The following is a 16,486-nucleotide window of genomic DNA, read 5'->3' as shown; positions in this document are numbered from 1 at the left end:
AGATCACTCAGACACGCTTCTTGACATCAACCCTGAACTCCCACATAAGCAATTTGCCCTCGTGTCATTTGTCATCAAAGGCATAGGTTAACTGAGGGAACCCTAGAGCTTGTTTCATAATTCAATTAGATCAACAGTTGCAGTTCTATGTTCCTTAATACTTTAATTCACAATCTATCGGGCTTGGTCATAAATTTTTTAATTTAATAACAGCATTCAGGATTAACATTTTCAATTCCAATTAAGCCCTCAGATATTCCACATGATCCTTTCTCAATTATCTCTCTCTCAGCCAAGAGTTTGGTCAACTCGACTGCCAGACTATTAGGAAAGAAGAGTGAATATTTCATTCAATCTTTTTTTTCTTTAAAAGGTCATTCATGTGAGGAATTCTCTCACAAGAGGGGAGTCAGCAGTTCCAGTTAGAGTGTTACCATGTAATTCAGCTTTATGTAATCTTGAATTTGTATTGTTCAATGGGTCATAGGGTCACTTCATGGTAAAACACAATCATCTTATTCCTTTATCCTTCAAAAAGATGTGAAAATTTGGGATTTGGTATACAGCATAGATTAGCAGCCTCCTGATAGGGTTAGAACAAATCTATGTTGTTTACCTGGAATGTTAATTAACTCACATATATCTCAAGTTGTTAACTGGAACTGGTCCTGGAATTCTGATTCAGCATTTATCTGACACAGGGCGACAGAAAAGCCCTTTACTAAACTTCCTGGCCCACTGAACTCAAACAGTTCAGAACAGAAAGTAACACAAATAGACCTGTGTTTACTTGGCACTGACCACGAGGCTCAAAGGAACTGTCGTTTGGAAATCATGCTTTAAAATAACAGACAGCAGCTGGTTGGCAGAACTGAGCAATTTTAAAAACAACCTCCCATCTCCTTGTTATGAGTTGAGGTGTTCAAAGGTTCTTTGATCGGTAACTGGAAGAGCTGTAAAACAACTCAAGTTCACCCAACCAAACTGAGTGAAGAAATCACAAGAGTTTGAATTTCTATCTATATTCCAACAAGTTCTTAGAATTACCAGAGTTAAAAAGAGATACCACTTAGTGGCGCTGCAATACAAACACCGGGGTATCAAAACCATTGAGCAGCTCAAAATCAGCAACTCCCTTGCTGCAAGAAATGGCAAAGAGTTTTTATTAATAGCCAACACATTATGGGAATGAATTCATCACTGACATTTTGCAACAGGAGTCATCTATAAACTTGTATTTCCAAACTACTGACATGTCAATGGGATTAAGCACACATTCAGGGAGCTTCATCAGGCAGAGAGATAATGAATGGACCCACACCGCGCAATAACAACTGGCTTTACTGTTTGCGTTAAACATTGCCAATATAAATGTACAATGTCCTTCCCATGGACACAGCCTCACCAGGTAACAGAAGCAGCAAGTTCAAAAGGGCTATTTGACTTCCTCCCGCTCCCTTTTTCTAAATAACCTGTCAATGCAGCACTGAAGACTTCAGTAAAAATTGAAGTAAGAGAATCAAATTCTCTCATTCAGTCCTAGCGATAAGGGTCAGAAATAAAGCAAAACACTAAACTGGCCCTGAAAACACAATTTCGGCTAAACACTAGACTGGCTCCGAAAACAACATGGTCCCATGCAAAATTCCATAACACAGCACAAACTCCCTGACATTGCTTGCGTTACCATTTATGTTTTCGTGTAACTACTCACGATAAAGTGGGGGGGAAAGAGATAGTAAATTTGGGTTTAATTCTTTCAAACCTGAAATAATTACCATTCAGATCCATGCTGTATTTCAACACCCAGTTACACAAAGTACTCCCATACGGAAACACCCCAACTCTCACTGATCATAGGCAAACTGACTTCCCTCCACTGTCAACCCAATGTTTACATATTAACTTCCCCTTCCTTTGTACGTTTGTGCTCATTCATTTCATTAGGCAAAGGAATTTATGCACATGGGAATACGATACCATTTAGGCAACTAGCCATTGTGTTACATTCCCAGATCAGAACAAGTAAAATATGGAATAGACGAAAGCTCCTTTGACTGTCTCTATTCCAAAGCCAACCACAAAATTTAATACGTGAAGGCAAATTTACTGCCAAGTCCCTTCCAATCCGAAAACAAAGGAAAAAGCCATCATCCCTTCTGTTTGGGCTGGGTCAGGCAAAGTGAAGGCTAGCGTACTAAGCCACTGTACAGCATCCTCCCACTGATATGTGCATCAGATATTTTCGCATACTCCCTGGCACTTTCTGACCCCCAACCCTACTTCTTTGATGTAAAAACAATGACTGCAGATGCTGGAAACCAGATTCTGGATTAGTGGTGCTGGAAGAGCACAGCAGTTCAGGCAGCATCTAAGGAGCTTCGAAATCAACGTTTCGGGCAAAAACCCTTCGTCAGGAATCCTCGATTCCTGATGAAGGGCTTTTGCCCGAAACGTCGATTTCGAAGCTCCTTGGATGCTGCCTGACCTGCTGTGCTCTTTCAGCACCACTGATCCGGAATCTACTACTTTGATGCCAGCACTGATTTGATGAGAGGAAAGAGAACATTTAAATGATAACCATTTATAACAACAGGAGAAAAGGGCAGGTGACTTTCTCATCTACACTTTGACATTCAAAACAACTGCAAGAAAATTTCACATTCACAACAACTGCAAGAAAAAAAACTTTGAACAAGTCCCTCCTTCCAGAAACATTAGATAATGTACATGATGGAAAAAAAAAATCTATGTTTCAATAACATTGAGCCAACCTCACTGCCTCAACTTTGTCCAATACAGTCACCAACCTCTATTCTCTTCCCCAGCATCCTGTAAAGCTTCTTTTTTCGTATAACCTTTTCCGTACACATACCGCCTTTCCTGAGCTGCTATGAGTTTTAAGGAAAGGTCACTGGACTTGAAATGTTGTCAGACCTGCAGACTTTCTCCAGCCGTTTGTTTCAAATCTTCAGCATCCACACTCTTGTTCTCTGCTTTTCCCCAGCCCCAACCAGGCGATGTCTTCTCCCATGTACATCACTCCTTGACGTTTCAGAAAACTCTGCTCCTGCTATTCCTTCTGTAACCCACCAGTACACCTATAAGCCACCCAAATCTAGTTACACTGGTCAAACCTCATCCCCACTGACAATATCACACCACATGCACCACCCTACATGAGTTTTCAATGCCAAGAGCGTGCTGCTGGAAAAGCACAGCAGGTCAGGCAGCATCCGAGGAGCAGGGGAACCGACGTTTCGGCCTTCCTTCATCAGGGTGAGTTTTCATTGCCCCAAACACAGAGGACAATAGACATAAGTCTCCACTTACTCAATGCTATATCCCTGCTATGTTCAAACTGCCCTTTTTACTCACATCTCCACCCTGTCATTCTCATTAAACCAACCCCTCAAGTGCCATGCCTGCCCATTACCCGGCCAATCTCCCATGTTCCATCCAAAACAACATCACAACCTACAGTGATGTCTATATTGCTCTTGTATTATTACCAGTGACCCTTTACGTCAGCAATACACACCCAACTAATTTAGTTAAACTGATGGAGCATACCCACATCTTTACCCTCTCACCCCTCATTAACCCATCCACACGCCATTCCTGTTCTTCATTCCCCACAAATCCACCACGTTCCTCTCCTGTCATTTGCACATATTCATATCCTGTCACTCTTCCCTCAAATAACACATCCATAACCCATCTTCCCCAAAAATAACCCACCCCTACCCTTATGTCAGCTCTCTATTACATTAAGATGACAATCCGGTCACACTAACCCATAACCTTATGCTCTTTGCCAAAGTGATCCAAGGGCCTGCCCTGCCTCTTGCCATCCTGGCCCCCCCGCGCAGTCCCGTCTCTCCTCCACCATCCTGGCCCCCTCCGCAGTCCCGTCTCTCCTCCACCACCCGGCCCCCCCAATCCCATCTCTCCTCCACCACCTTGCCCCCCCAATCCCATCTCTCCTCCACCACCTTGCCCCCGTCTCTCCTCCACCACCCAAGCCCCCCCCCCACAGTCCCGTCCCGTCTCAGCTCCACCACCCTGCCTCCCCCGTCTCTCCTCCACCAACCTGCCCCCCCGTCTCTCCTCCACCAACCTGCCCCCCCCGTCTCTCCTCCACCAACCTGCCCCCCCCGTCTCTCCTCCACCAACCTGCCCCCCCCCCGTCTCTCCTCCACCAACCTGCCCCCCCCCGTCTCTCCTCCACCAACCTGCCCCCCCGTCTCGCCTCCACCAACCTGCCCCCCCCGTCTCGCCTCCACCAACCTGCCCCCCCGTCTCGCCTCCACCAACCTGCCCCCCCGTCTCGCCTCCACCAACCTGCCCCCCCCCCGTCTCTCCTCCACCAACCTGCCCCCCCGTCTCGCCTCCACCAACCTGCCCCCCCCGTCTCGCCTCCACCAACCTGCCCCCCCGTCTCGCCTCCACCAACCTGCCCCCCCGTCTCGCCTCCACCAACCTGCCCCCCCCCGTCTCGCCTCCACCAACCTGCCCCCCCCCGTCTCGCCTCCACCAACCTGCCCCCCCGTCTCGCCTCCACCAACCTGCCCCCCCGTCTCGCCTCCACCAACCTGCCCCCCCGTCTCGCCTCCACGAACCTGCCCCCCCGTCTCGCCTCCACCAACCTGCCCCCCCGTCTCTCCGCCACCAACCTGCCCCCCCGTCTCTCCGCCACCAACCTGCCCCCCCGTCTCTCCGCCACCAACCTGCCCCCCCGTCTCTCCGCCACCAACCTGCCCCCCCGTCTCTCCTCCACCAACCTGCCCCCCCGTCTCTCCGCCACCAACCTGCCCCCGTCTCTCCGCCACCAACCTGCCCCCCCGTCTCTCCTCCACCAACCTGCCCCCCCGTCTCTCCTCCACCAACCTGCCCCCCCGTCTCTCCTCCACCAACCTGCCCCCCCGTCTCTCCTCCACCAACCTGCCCCCCCGTCTCTCCTCCACCAACCTGCCCCCCCGTCTCTCCTCCACCAACCTGCCCCCCCCCTGTCTCTCCTCCACCACCCTGCCCCCCCCCCAGTCTTGTCTCCTCCACCACCCTGTCCCCCCTCCAGTCTTGTCTCCTCCACCACCCTGCCCCCCCCCCAGTCCTGTCACTCCTCCACCACACTGTCCCCCCTCCCCAGTCTTGTCTCTCCTCCACCACACTGCACTCCCCCCCCGCGAGTCCTGTCTCTCCTCCACCACCCTGCTCCCCTCCCCAGTCCTGTCACTCCTCCACCACCCTGCCCCCCCCCCCCCCACAGTCCTGTCACTCCTCCACCACACTGCACACACCCCCAGTCCTGTCACTCCTCCACCACCCCCCCCTCCCCAGTCCTGTCACTCCTCCACCACCCTGCCCCCCCCCACAGTCCTGTCACTCCTCCACCACCCTGCCCGCCCCAGTCCTGTCACTCCTCCACCACACTGCACACCCCCCCAGTCCTGTCTCTCCTCCACCACACTGCACACCCCCCCAGTCCTGTCTCTCCTCCACCACACTGCACACCCCCCCAGTCCTGTCACTCCTCCACCACACTGCACAAACCCCCCCAGTCCTGTCTCTCCTCCAGCACACTACACACCCACCCAGTCCTGTCTCTCCTCCACCACACTGCACACCCCCCCAGTCCTGTCACTCCTCCACCACACTGCACACCCCCCCAGTCCTGTCACTCCTCCACCACCCTGTCCCCCCTCCCCAGTCCTGTCATTCCTCCACCACCCTGCCCGCCCCAGTCCTCTCACTCCTCCACCACACTGCACCCCCCCCAGTCCTGTCACTCCTCCACCACCCTGTCCCCCTCCCCCAGTCCTGTCACTCCTCCACCACCCTGTCCCCCCCTCCCCCAGTCCTGTCACTCCTCCACCACCCTGTCACTCCTCCACCACCCTGTCCCCCCTCCCCCAGTCCTGTCACTCCTCCACCACCCTGTCCCCCCTCCCCCAGTCCTGTCACTCCTCCACCACCCTGTCCCCCCTCCCCCAGTCCTGTCACTCCTCCACCACCCTGTCCCCCCTCCCCCAGTCCTGTCACTCCTCCACCACCCTGTCCCCCCTCCCCCAGTCCTGTCACTCCTCCACCACCCTGTCCCCCCTCCCCCAGTCCTGTCTCTCCTCCACCATCCTGCCCCCCTCCCCAGTCCTGTCTCTCCTCCACCATCCTGCCTCCCTCCCCAGTCATGTCTCTCCTCCACCACCCTGCCCCCCTCCCCAGTCCTGTCTCTCCTCCACCATCCTGCCTCCCTCCCCAGTCATGTCTCTCCTCCACCACCCTGCCCCCCTCCCCAGTCCTGTCTCTCCTCCACCACCCTGTCCCCCCTCCCCCAGTCCTGTCACTCCTCCACCACCCTGCCCGCCCCAGTCCTGTCACTCCTCCACCATCCTGCCTCCCTCCCCAGTCCTGTCTCTCCTCCACCACCCTGTCCCCCCTCCCCCAGTCCTGTCACTCCTCCACCACCCTGCCCGCCCCAGTCCTGTCACTCCTCCACCACACTGCCCCCCTCCCCAGTCCTGTCTCTCCTCCACCACCCTGCCCCCCTCCCCAGTCCTGTCTCTCCTCCACCACCCTGCCCCCCTCCCCAGTCCTGTCACTCCTCCACCACCCTGCCCCCCTCCCCAGTCCTGTCACTCCTCCACCACACTGCAGCCCCCCTCCCCCAGTTCTGCCCCCCCTCCCCCACCCTGTCCCCCCCAGTCCTGCCCCCCCTCCCCCACCCTGTCCCCCCCCCCACCCTGTCCCCCCCAGTCCTGTCCCTCCTCCATCACTCTCTAACCCCCAGTCCAGTTCCTCTATCTTCCTGTTATCCTCCCACCCCTCAAAGCCCATCTCTTCTTCACTTCCCCCCCCCCGTCGTGTATGTGTGTGTGTGTGTGTGTCTGTGTGTGTGTGTCTGTGCCTATCTCTCCCCCCCCCCATCCAGCCTTCCCATTCCCCACCCCCACCCTCCAGTCCCTCCCGAACCGTCTCCTGACCTGAGGCCGTGTACCAGCTCCCGGCGTGACTGGCCTCTCGGCAGACGGCTCGGCTGGACATCTTGGAGCCGGACCCTCCTATGATGGGATCTCAGCAACTGGAGGGAGGGGTGGGGGTGGGGGTAGGGGTGGGGAGGGGGGGGAGGGAGTGGGGTCAGGGGGAGGGGAAGGGGGAACGGGGGGGGGGGGGGTAGGGAAAGAGGAAGGGAGGGCCAAGTGGGACCTAGAAAGGCCGCAGCCCGGACCCAGCGGCACCGGAGGAGCAAGGGGACAGCGACCCACACGGAGCAGACCGCCAGCCGCCGGCTCGACCGCCCGCCCCCTCCCCGGGCAGGGAGAACAAAGCGGCCGCCGAGCAGATCCGACCCGAAACAGTCCCGGTCCCAGAGTGGGATGAGGGGAGCCCGGCGCATGCGCGCGGCGCGGCCTCCGCGTCCTGACGTCAGCCGGCACGCATCGGGATTGACGCCATGACGCTCCCTTCCCTCACCCCTCCCCCTTCCCCTTCCCGAAAAGGTGTGGGTGCGGCCGCCGGCGTGACATCATGACGCGAGGGGGTCGCCGACCGTGATGACGGAGAGAGAGACACACGCCAATTCCCCCCGCCCTCCGGATGGGAGGGTGCGCGCATGCGCTCGACCATGGCGCACTCTATCATGACACACAGCCCCCCCACACCATAACCTTGTAGCTTTAAGGCTCATTATGAGCCAATACCTACAGAAATTTTTGAATGCTTTCAAATTTGTCACATCTCCAACTTTTTCACCTCTGATTGAGGTCTGCAGCACAGAAAAAAGGCTCTTCAGCCCATCCAGTACCAGCTGTTCAAAACCAACAATTCCAATCTCATTTTCCAGCATTAGACCCACTTGTATGCATCACAAGTTCACATCTAAATACATATTAGATGGTAAAAGGGTTTCTGTCTCTGTCAACCTCACGGGCAACAAGTTCCAGATTCTCACCAGCCTCTGGGTGAAAAAAATGTTTCCTCACATCTCTAAACCTTCTGTCGCTCCCCTTAATTCTATCCTCTCTGGTTATTGATTCCTGCACCAATGGGAAAAGCTACCTCCTGTCTACTCTCTTCATACGTTTTATAGAAGAATCCCTACAGAGTGGAAACAGGCCACTTGGCCCAACGAGTCCACACCACCCCTTCAAAGAGCATCCCACCCAGACCCATTCCCCAACTACTCTACATTTGCCCCGACTCATGCACTTAGCCGACACATCCCTGAACACTATGGGCAATTTAGCATAGCCTATTCACCTAAGCTGCCCATCTTTGGACTCTCAAACTCCACACAGTCACCCGAGGTGCATTAGGGTAATATAACAGAGTCAAGAATATAATGTTATAACTTCAGAGAAGGTGCACAGAGAGCAAGATCAACATTTAAATTTAAAATTTGAGAGATCTATTCAGAAATCTATAAACAGCGGGGAAGAAGTTGTTCTTGAATCTTTTCCCCTTCAGGTCCCATGTTCCCCTTAGTTTCCTCTACGCCAAGACAAACAACCCCAGCCTATCCAATCCAAGTGTATCCACCTGAAACTTCATCTTTGGATGTGCTGTGTTTGGTCAGAAGTCTGCAGGTGTTTTTTTCAACATCTTTTACTACATTAATATTAATACAAAAAGCAGGCTCACCCCATAGCATTAACCAATCCCACAGCACTCTTTTAGCAATCTTTTTCAAAATTGTGTCTTTGTGCAAATCAAAATGTATTCTTTAACTCAATTTTTGTACCAATCTCTTGAAGGATTCATTTCGCCACTCGGGTTTCTTTTGTTCAACACTTGTGCTGTCTGATCTACTGAGGGTTTCCAACAATTTCAAAATAATTAGTAACATGCACACGTTTCTTTCCTCATTCTTCACCACATCACGATTATATTTTATATGGAGTTAGGTCATAGGTCAGTGAGGATTTTAACAACTGATGGAACATGCTCAAGGAGCCAAAGCAACTATTAAATCTTTTCCTCCTTTGAGGCTTTATTCTTCAATTCAAGCCAAAAATCTCTTTTAATCTCAAAATAAACAAAGAACAGTACAGCACAAGAACAGGCCCTTTGGCCCACCAAAACTATTGACACATCATGCTATTCAAAACTAAAAACATTTCACGTCTACATGTTCCATATCCCACTATTTCCTGCCTCTTCATATAATTGTCAAGCTGCCTCTTAAATGTTGCTACTGTATGAGCCTCCACCACCTCCTTTGGCAACTTGATTCGAGGCACTTACCACCCTGTGTAATAAAACCTGCCTCTCACATCTCCTTTAAACTTACCCCTCTTACCTGAAACCCTAGTAATTGACATTTGTATACTGGGAAAAATACTCTGAGTATCCGTGCCTCTCATAACTTTGTAAACTTCTATCAGGTCACCCCTCATTCTTTGACACTAGTTTGAAAATGAACCATGTTTGTCCAGTGTTTCTTCAAAGCCACTACCCTCCAAACCAGACAACGTCCTAGTAAACTGTTTGTGTATCCTCTCCAAAGCCTTCACATCCTTCTGGTAGTGTGGCAATCAGAAATGTTCACAATATTCCAAATGTGGCAGAACTAAAGTTCAAAACAGCTGCAACATGACTTGTCAATGTTTATGCTCTCTGCCCCAACTGATGAAGGCAAGCATGCCACATTCTAAACACCTCATTCTTTTGTGTTGCCACTTTCAGGGAACTGTGGATCTGTACACCTCAATCCCTCTGTATGTTGGTGCTACTAAGGGTTCTTCCATTTACTGTATACTTCCATCCTGCACTGGATCTTCCAAAATGCATAACCTCACATTTGTCTGGATTAAACTTCACCTGTCATTTCTCTGCTCAAGTCTCCAGCCTTTCTAGATCCTAATGTATCCTCTGGCAATCTGCCCCAATATTCACAACTGCCCCAATCTTTGTTTCATCTGCCATCTTACTAATCAGTCCATCTACATTCTCCTCAAAAATCATTCATCTTTATTACAAACAATAAGGGTCCCAGCAGTGATCCCCATGGAACACCACTGCCCACAGATCTCCAGTCAGAAAACCACCCTTCCCCTACTACTGTCTGTCGTATACAACTAAGCCACTTCTGTACCATTTTACCAGCTCAACCACTCCTAATACTACTGCAGATTTCATCTGATATCAGCCTGCCGTGAGGCCCTAACAAATCTACTACCCTGCCCTCATCAATCACCTTTGTCATTTCCTCAAAAGACTCAATCAAGTTTATGAGACAGAACCTTCCCTGCATAAAGTTAAACTGCATATTGTTGTTAAGTCCATATTTTCAAAATGTGAAGAAATTTTATCCCTAAATATCTGCTCCAATAATTTACCTACCACTAATGAAAGGGTCACCAGCCTACAATTTTCCAAGTTATACCTATTGCCCCTCTTAAATAAAGGAACAACTTTGGTTATTTTCCCAAGTCCTCTGATTTCTCTTGCACTAATCATTTCAAGTTTTTTGATTGGTACAGACACAGTTCAAGAGTCTATCAATTTTCTATGTGCTGAAGTTAGATTTTTATTAAAGTACTGTTTGATCACTGAGTCATCATCATAGAATCCCTACAATGTTGAAGCCGGCCATTTGGAGTCAGAGTATTGAGTACAGGAGTTGAGAGGTCATGTAGTGGCTGTACAGGACATTAGTTAGGCCACTTTTGGAATACTGTGTGCAATTCTCGTCTCCTTCCGATTGGAAGGATATTGTGAAACTTGAAAGGGCTCAGAAAAGATTTACAAGAATGTTGCCAGGGTTGGAGGATTTGAGCTACAGCGGGAGGCTGAATAGGCTGGGGCTGTCTTCCCTGGAGCATCAGAGGCTGAGGGGTGACATTATTAAGGCTTATAAAATCATGAGTGGCATGGATAGGATAAACAGGGGAATATATTACAGGGAACAAAGAAATGGCAGAAGAATTGAATTGGTACTTCAGATCTGTGTTCACTGGGGATGGCACAAGCAATCTCCCTGAGGTAACAGTGGCTGAAGGACCTGAACTGAAGTGAATTTATATTTGCCAGGAATTGGTGTTGGAGAGACTGTTAGGTCTGAAGGTTGATAAGTCCCCGGGGCCTGATGGTCTACATCCCAGGGTACTGAAGGAGGTGGCTTGAGAAATTGTGGATGCTTTGGTGATTATTTTCCAGAGTTCGATAGATTCGGGATCAGTTCCTGCGGATTGGAGGGTGGCTAGTGTTGTACCACTTTTTAAGAAAGGTGGGAGACGGAAAGCAGGAAATTATAGACCAGTTAGTCTGACCTCAGTGGTGGGAAAGATGGTGGAGTCTCTTGTAAAGGATGAAATTACGACACATCTGGATAGTAGTTACAGGATAGGTCAGAGTCAGCATGGATTTATGAAGGGGAAATCATGCTTGACTAATCTTCTGTAATTTTTTGAGGATGTAACTCTCTAGATGGACGAGGGAGATCCAGTAGATGTAGTGTACCTGGACTTTCAGAAAGCTTTTCATAAAGTCCCACAAAGGAGGTTAGTGAGCAAAATTAGAGCGCATGGTATTTGGGGAAAAGTACTAACTTGGATTGAAAGTTGGTTGGCTGACAGGAAACAAAGAGTAGTGATAAACGGTTCCATTTCGGAATGGCAGGCAGTGACCAGTGGGGTACCGCAGGGATCAGTGCTGGGACCACAGCTTTTTACAATATATGTTAATGATATAGAAGATGATATTAGTAATAACATTAGCAAATTTGCTGATGATACTAAGCTGGGTGGCAGGGTGAAATGTGAGGAGGATGTTAGGAGATTACAGGGTGACCTGGACAGGTTAGGTGAGTGGTCAGATGCATGGCAGATGCAGTTTAATGTGGATAAATGTATGGTTATCCACTTTGGTAGCAAGAACAGGAAGGCAGATTACTACGTAAATGGAATCAATTTAGGTAAAGGGACAGTACAAAAAGATCTGGGTGTTCTTGTACACCAGTCAATGAAGGTAAGCATGCAGGTACAGCAGGTAGTGAAGAAGGTTAATAGCATGCTGGCCTTCATAACAAGAGGGATTGAGTATAGAAGCAGAGAGGTTCTTCTGCAGCTGTACAGGGCCCTGGTGAGACCACACCTGGAGTACTGTGTGCAGTTCTGGTCTCCAAATTTGAGGAAAGACATTCTGGCTATTGAGGGAGTGCAGCGTAGGTTCACGAGGTCAATTCCTGGAATGGCGGGACTACCTTATGCTGAAAGACTGGAGTGACTGGGCTTGTATACCCTTGAGTTTAGAAGACTGAGAGGGGATCTGATTGAGACATATAAGAATATTAAAGGACTGGACGCTCTGGAGGCAGGAAACATGTTTCCGCTGATGGGTGAGTACCGAACCAGAGGACACAGCTTAAAAATACGGGGTAGAACATTTAGGACAGAGATGAGGAGAAACTTCTTCACCCAGAGAGTGGTGGCTGTGTGGAATGCTCTGCCCCAGAGGGCAGTGGAGGCCCAGACTCTGCATTCATTTAAGAAAGAGTTGGATAGAGCTCTCAAGGATAGTGGAATCAAGGGTTATGGAGATAAGGCAGGAACAGGATACTGATTAAGGATGATCAGCCATGATCATACTGAATGGTGGTGCAGGCTTGAAGGGCAGAATGGCCTACTCCTGCACCTATTGTCTATAAATAGACAAGGTCTTTTCCCTGGATGGGGTGTCCAAAACTAGAGGGCATAGGTTTAGGGTGAGAGGAGAAAGATATAAAAGGGACCTAAGGGCAACTTTTTCACACAGAGGGTGGTGTGTGTATGGAATGAGTTGCCAGAGGAAATGGTAGAGGCTGGTACAACTATAACGTATAAAAGGCATCTGGATGGGTATATGAATAGGAAAGGTTGAGAGGGATATGGGCCAAATACTGTCAAATGGGACTAGGTTAAGGTAGGATATCTGATCAGCGTGAACAAGTTGGACTGAAGGGTCTGTTTCTGTGCTGCACATCTCTATGACTCTAGGTCCACACCCTCCAAAGAGTAACCTAACAGACCCATTCCCCCTATTATTCGACATTTACTCCTGACTAATGCACCTAACCTCCGCATCCCTGGACACTATGGGCAATTTAGCATGGCCAATCCACCTAAACTGCACATCTTTGGATTGTGGGAGGAGACGGGAGCTCTCAGAGGAAACCCACACGGACACAGGGAGAATGTGCAACCTCCATGCAGACAGTTGCCCAAGGCTGGAATTGAAACCGGGTCCCTGTCACTGTGAGGTACCAGTGCTAACCACTGAGCCACCATACCGAGTCATGTTGTTCCAAAAGCACTTTAATTCCAAAGGGTTACTACTGAAGCATGCCATCCACTTCCAATTTTGCATCGCAAGATCCCACAAGAAATGAGGTAATCTGATAATTTGTTTTTCATATTATTGACAGTGGAATCATGTTGGTCATGATACTGGGAGAGAATTCTCCTACCTTTCTTAAATTTATATGTTATATTTTATATCCACTTAAAGAGACAGCTCTTGTTTTAACATCTCATCTCTAAAGCAATGCTGCCAACAATGCAACAAAACCTCAGCACTGAACTGAATTAATGGGACTTGAAGATTCTGACTTAGACTTGAAAATACTATCATGAAATGGGGCTGGCAATTGCTCACTTTGTACATTAAGTGCTGAAGTACTTCATATCAATTTCATTATTATCAGTTTTTTGATCAGAAATGCCTGATAAACATGGAGCACCTGGCTTACTTGCCGGACTATCATGTAATCAGTTTAATCAAAGTATTTTGTCCAATTTTCCTCTCCATCTCACTGATGAATAGCCTCAGACCTCCTGGCAACAATTCTTACACTTGGCCACACATTTACCACATATCCCTCCTGAAGAATTGAGAGCTGTATTCCCATCCATCAGAATTTTTACGTAGTCTTCATAAATCAAGATTCACTTTCTCTGTACGGCTATACATAACCTGCAGAAAAATCATAAAAATGATCTTTCATTTTAGTTGTACATTTAGCTTTATTAAAGATAAAAATATTGGAGACTGGGGTGGGGAAGGCTGTTTGACAGATTGAACTAATTGAAGCTGGGAGATATATGAAGAAACTGCCAAGAATTTTCATCCACATGATAACAACCCCAGGCAAAGGAAGAGCAACCATAACCCAGATGAGGTTTTCAAACAATTAAGAAAAACCACTTGGTTACAGGAATGAAAGCGACCACCAACCAATTGAAACAGTTGATGCAGCAGTAAAGTTTCAGTCATAGGGATCTTAAAACAAGACAGTTTTTAAAAGCAGACGGATGTTTGATCACGGAGATGAGTGTTTCTTAATCGGAAAGTGGAAATGGACTTGGGTGTCTTCATTAATAAGTCATTGAAGGCATACATGAGGATGCAGAAGCAATTAGGAAGGCTAACAGTTTGCTCGTCCTTATTGCAAGAAGATTTAGGTACAGGGGTAATGAAATCTTGCATCAGTTGTTTAAAATTTTGGTTTGACTATACTTGGAGTACTGTGTGCAGTTTTCATCACCTTACATTATGAAGGATATTATTGCCATAAAGGGTGTGAAACAAAGGTTCATGAGACTTGTTTCCAGGATGTCAAGACCATCCAATGAAGAGAGGTTTGGAAAACTGGACAGAACATCATCAGAGTTTCAAAGAATGAAAGATCACCTCACCAAACCCTACAAAATTTTTAGTGATAGACAGGTTAGATGCAGGGAAACTATTTCACCAGGGAAAGCCATTTTTGAATGAGATGTGACTTTTTTTATGTAGATAGCTGTGAGTCTCCAAAGTTCTCTATCCCAGAAGACTGCATCAGTTCTCTCATGGAGTATATTTGGAGATTGACAGGTTTCTAAGTTCCAATGACGTCAAAGTATCAAGGGATAGTGTGGGGAGTGAATGATCATCCATGGTTCAGGCTTGATGGGCTGAATGGTCCACTCCTGCTTCTCTGTTCCAATGAGAAGCATCATCTAGTAACTTATGACAAGTGATAGAGATATATAGCACAGAAACAGGCCCTTCGGTCCAACCCGTCCATGCTGACCAGATAGCCTAAACTGATCTAGTCCCATTTGCCAGCATTTGGCCCATATCTCTCTAAACCCTTCTTACTCATATACCATCCAGATGCATTTTAAATGTTGTAACTGTATCAGCCTCCACCATTTCGTCTGCCAGCTCATTCCATACACGTATCACCTTCTGTGTAAAAACGTAATCCTTTAGGTCCCTTTTAAATCTTTCCCCTCTCAACTTAAACCTATGCCCTCTAGTTTTAGATTCCCCAATGCTGGGGAAAAGACCTTGTCTATCTACCCTATCCATGCCTCTCATAATTGTATAAAGCTCTAGAAGGTCACCCCTCAACCTCCGAACCTCCAGGGAAAATAGCCCCAGTCTATTCAATGGTACAATTACAACATTTTAAAAGGCATCTGAAGGGTGCATGAATGGGAAGGGTTTAGAAGGATATTGGCCAAGTTCTGGCAAATGAGAACGAGATTAATTTTAGGACAGCTGGTTGGCATGGACGAGTTGGACCGAAGGGCCTGTATCCTTGCTGTACATCTCTGACTCTGTTAATATTCAGCTTTTGCCTATAGCTCAAACATGCTGATGTTGGCAATATCCTTGTCAATCTCTTCTGAATCCTTTCAAGTTTCACAATGTCCTTCCTATAGCAGGGAGACCAGAATTGAATACAGTATTCCAATAGTGGTCGAACCAATGTCCTATACAGCCACAATATGACTCCCCCAACTCCTATACTCAATGCACTGACCCATAAAGGAAAGCATACCAAATGCCTTCTTCACTATCCTGTCTATTTGTGGGCCTGCTTTCAAGGAACTATGAACCTGCACTCCAGGATATCTTTGTGCAGCAACTCTGCCTAGCAGCTTCCCATTAAGTGTATACGTCCTGGCGTGATTTGCCTTTCTAAGATGCAGCAACTCACATTTATTTAAGTTAAACTTCATCTGCCATTCCTCAGCCCATTGGCCCATCTGATCAATATCCCATCGTATTTTAAGGTAATCTTCTTCACTGTGCACTACACCTCCAAATTTGGTGTCATCTGCAAACTTACTAATCATACCTCCTATTGTTCATATTCACATCATTTATATGAATGGGTGGCACGGTGGCACAGTGGTTAGCACTGCTGCCTCACAGCGCCTGAGACCCGGGTTCAATTCCCACCTCAGGCGACTGACTGTGTGGAGTTTGCACATTCTCCCCGTGTCTGCGTGGGTTTCCTCCGGGTGCTCCGGTTTCCTCCCACAGTCCAAAGATGTGCAGGTCAGGTGAATTGACCATGTTAAATTGCCCGTAGAGTTAGGTAATGGGTAAATATAGGGGTATGGGTGGGTTGCGCTTCGGCGGGTCGGTGTGGACTTGTTGGGCCGAAGGGCCTGTTTCCACACTGTAATGTAATGTAATCTAATCTAATCTAAAAAGCAGTGGACCCAGCACCAATCCT

General features: G+C 48.4%; 1 protein-coding gene across 1 annotated transcript in view; it reads right to left on the bottom strand.

Moving 5' to 3' along the window:
- Positions 1 to 7,134, bottom strand: part of memo1 (mediator of cell motility 1) — a 49,907-nt gene extending 42,773 nt beyond the window's left edge. Inside the window, exon 1 of the mRNA XM_087991601.1 lies at positions 6,981 to 7,134. Coding sequence (XP_087847727.1) covers positions 6,981 to 7,041 — 61 coding nt within the window. The 5' untranslated portion in view covers positions 7,042 to 7,134. The remainder of the gene's footprint in view (positions 1 to 6,980) is intronic.
- Between the last annotated feature and the right edge of the window lie 9,352 nt (positions 7,135 to 16,486).

Source organism: Chiloscyllium plagiosum, unplaced genomic scaffold, assembly GCF_037043375.1.
Source record: "Chiloscyllium plagiosum isolate Xiang-an unplaced genomic scaffold, Cpla_swu_hap1 HiC_scaffold_10, whole genome shotgun sequence".
Classification (NCBI taxonomy): Eukaryota; Metazoa; Chordata; class Chondrichthyes; order Orectolobiformes; family Hemiscylliidae; genus Chiloscyllium; species Chiloscyllium plagiosum.
This window is presented reverse-complemented; position numbering and strand designations above follow the sequence as displayed.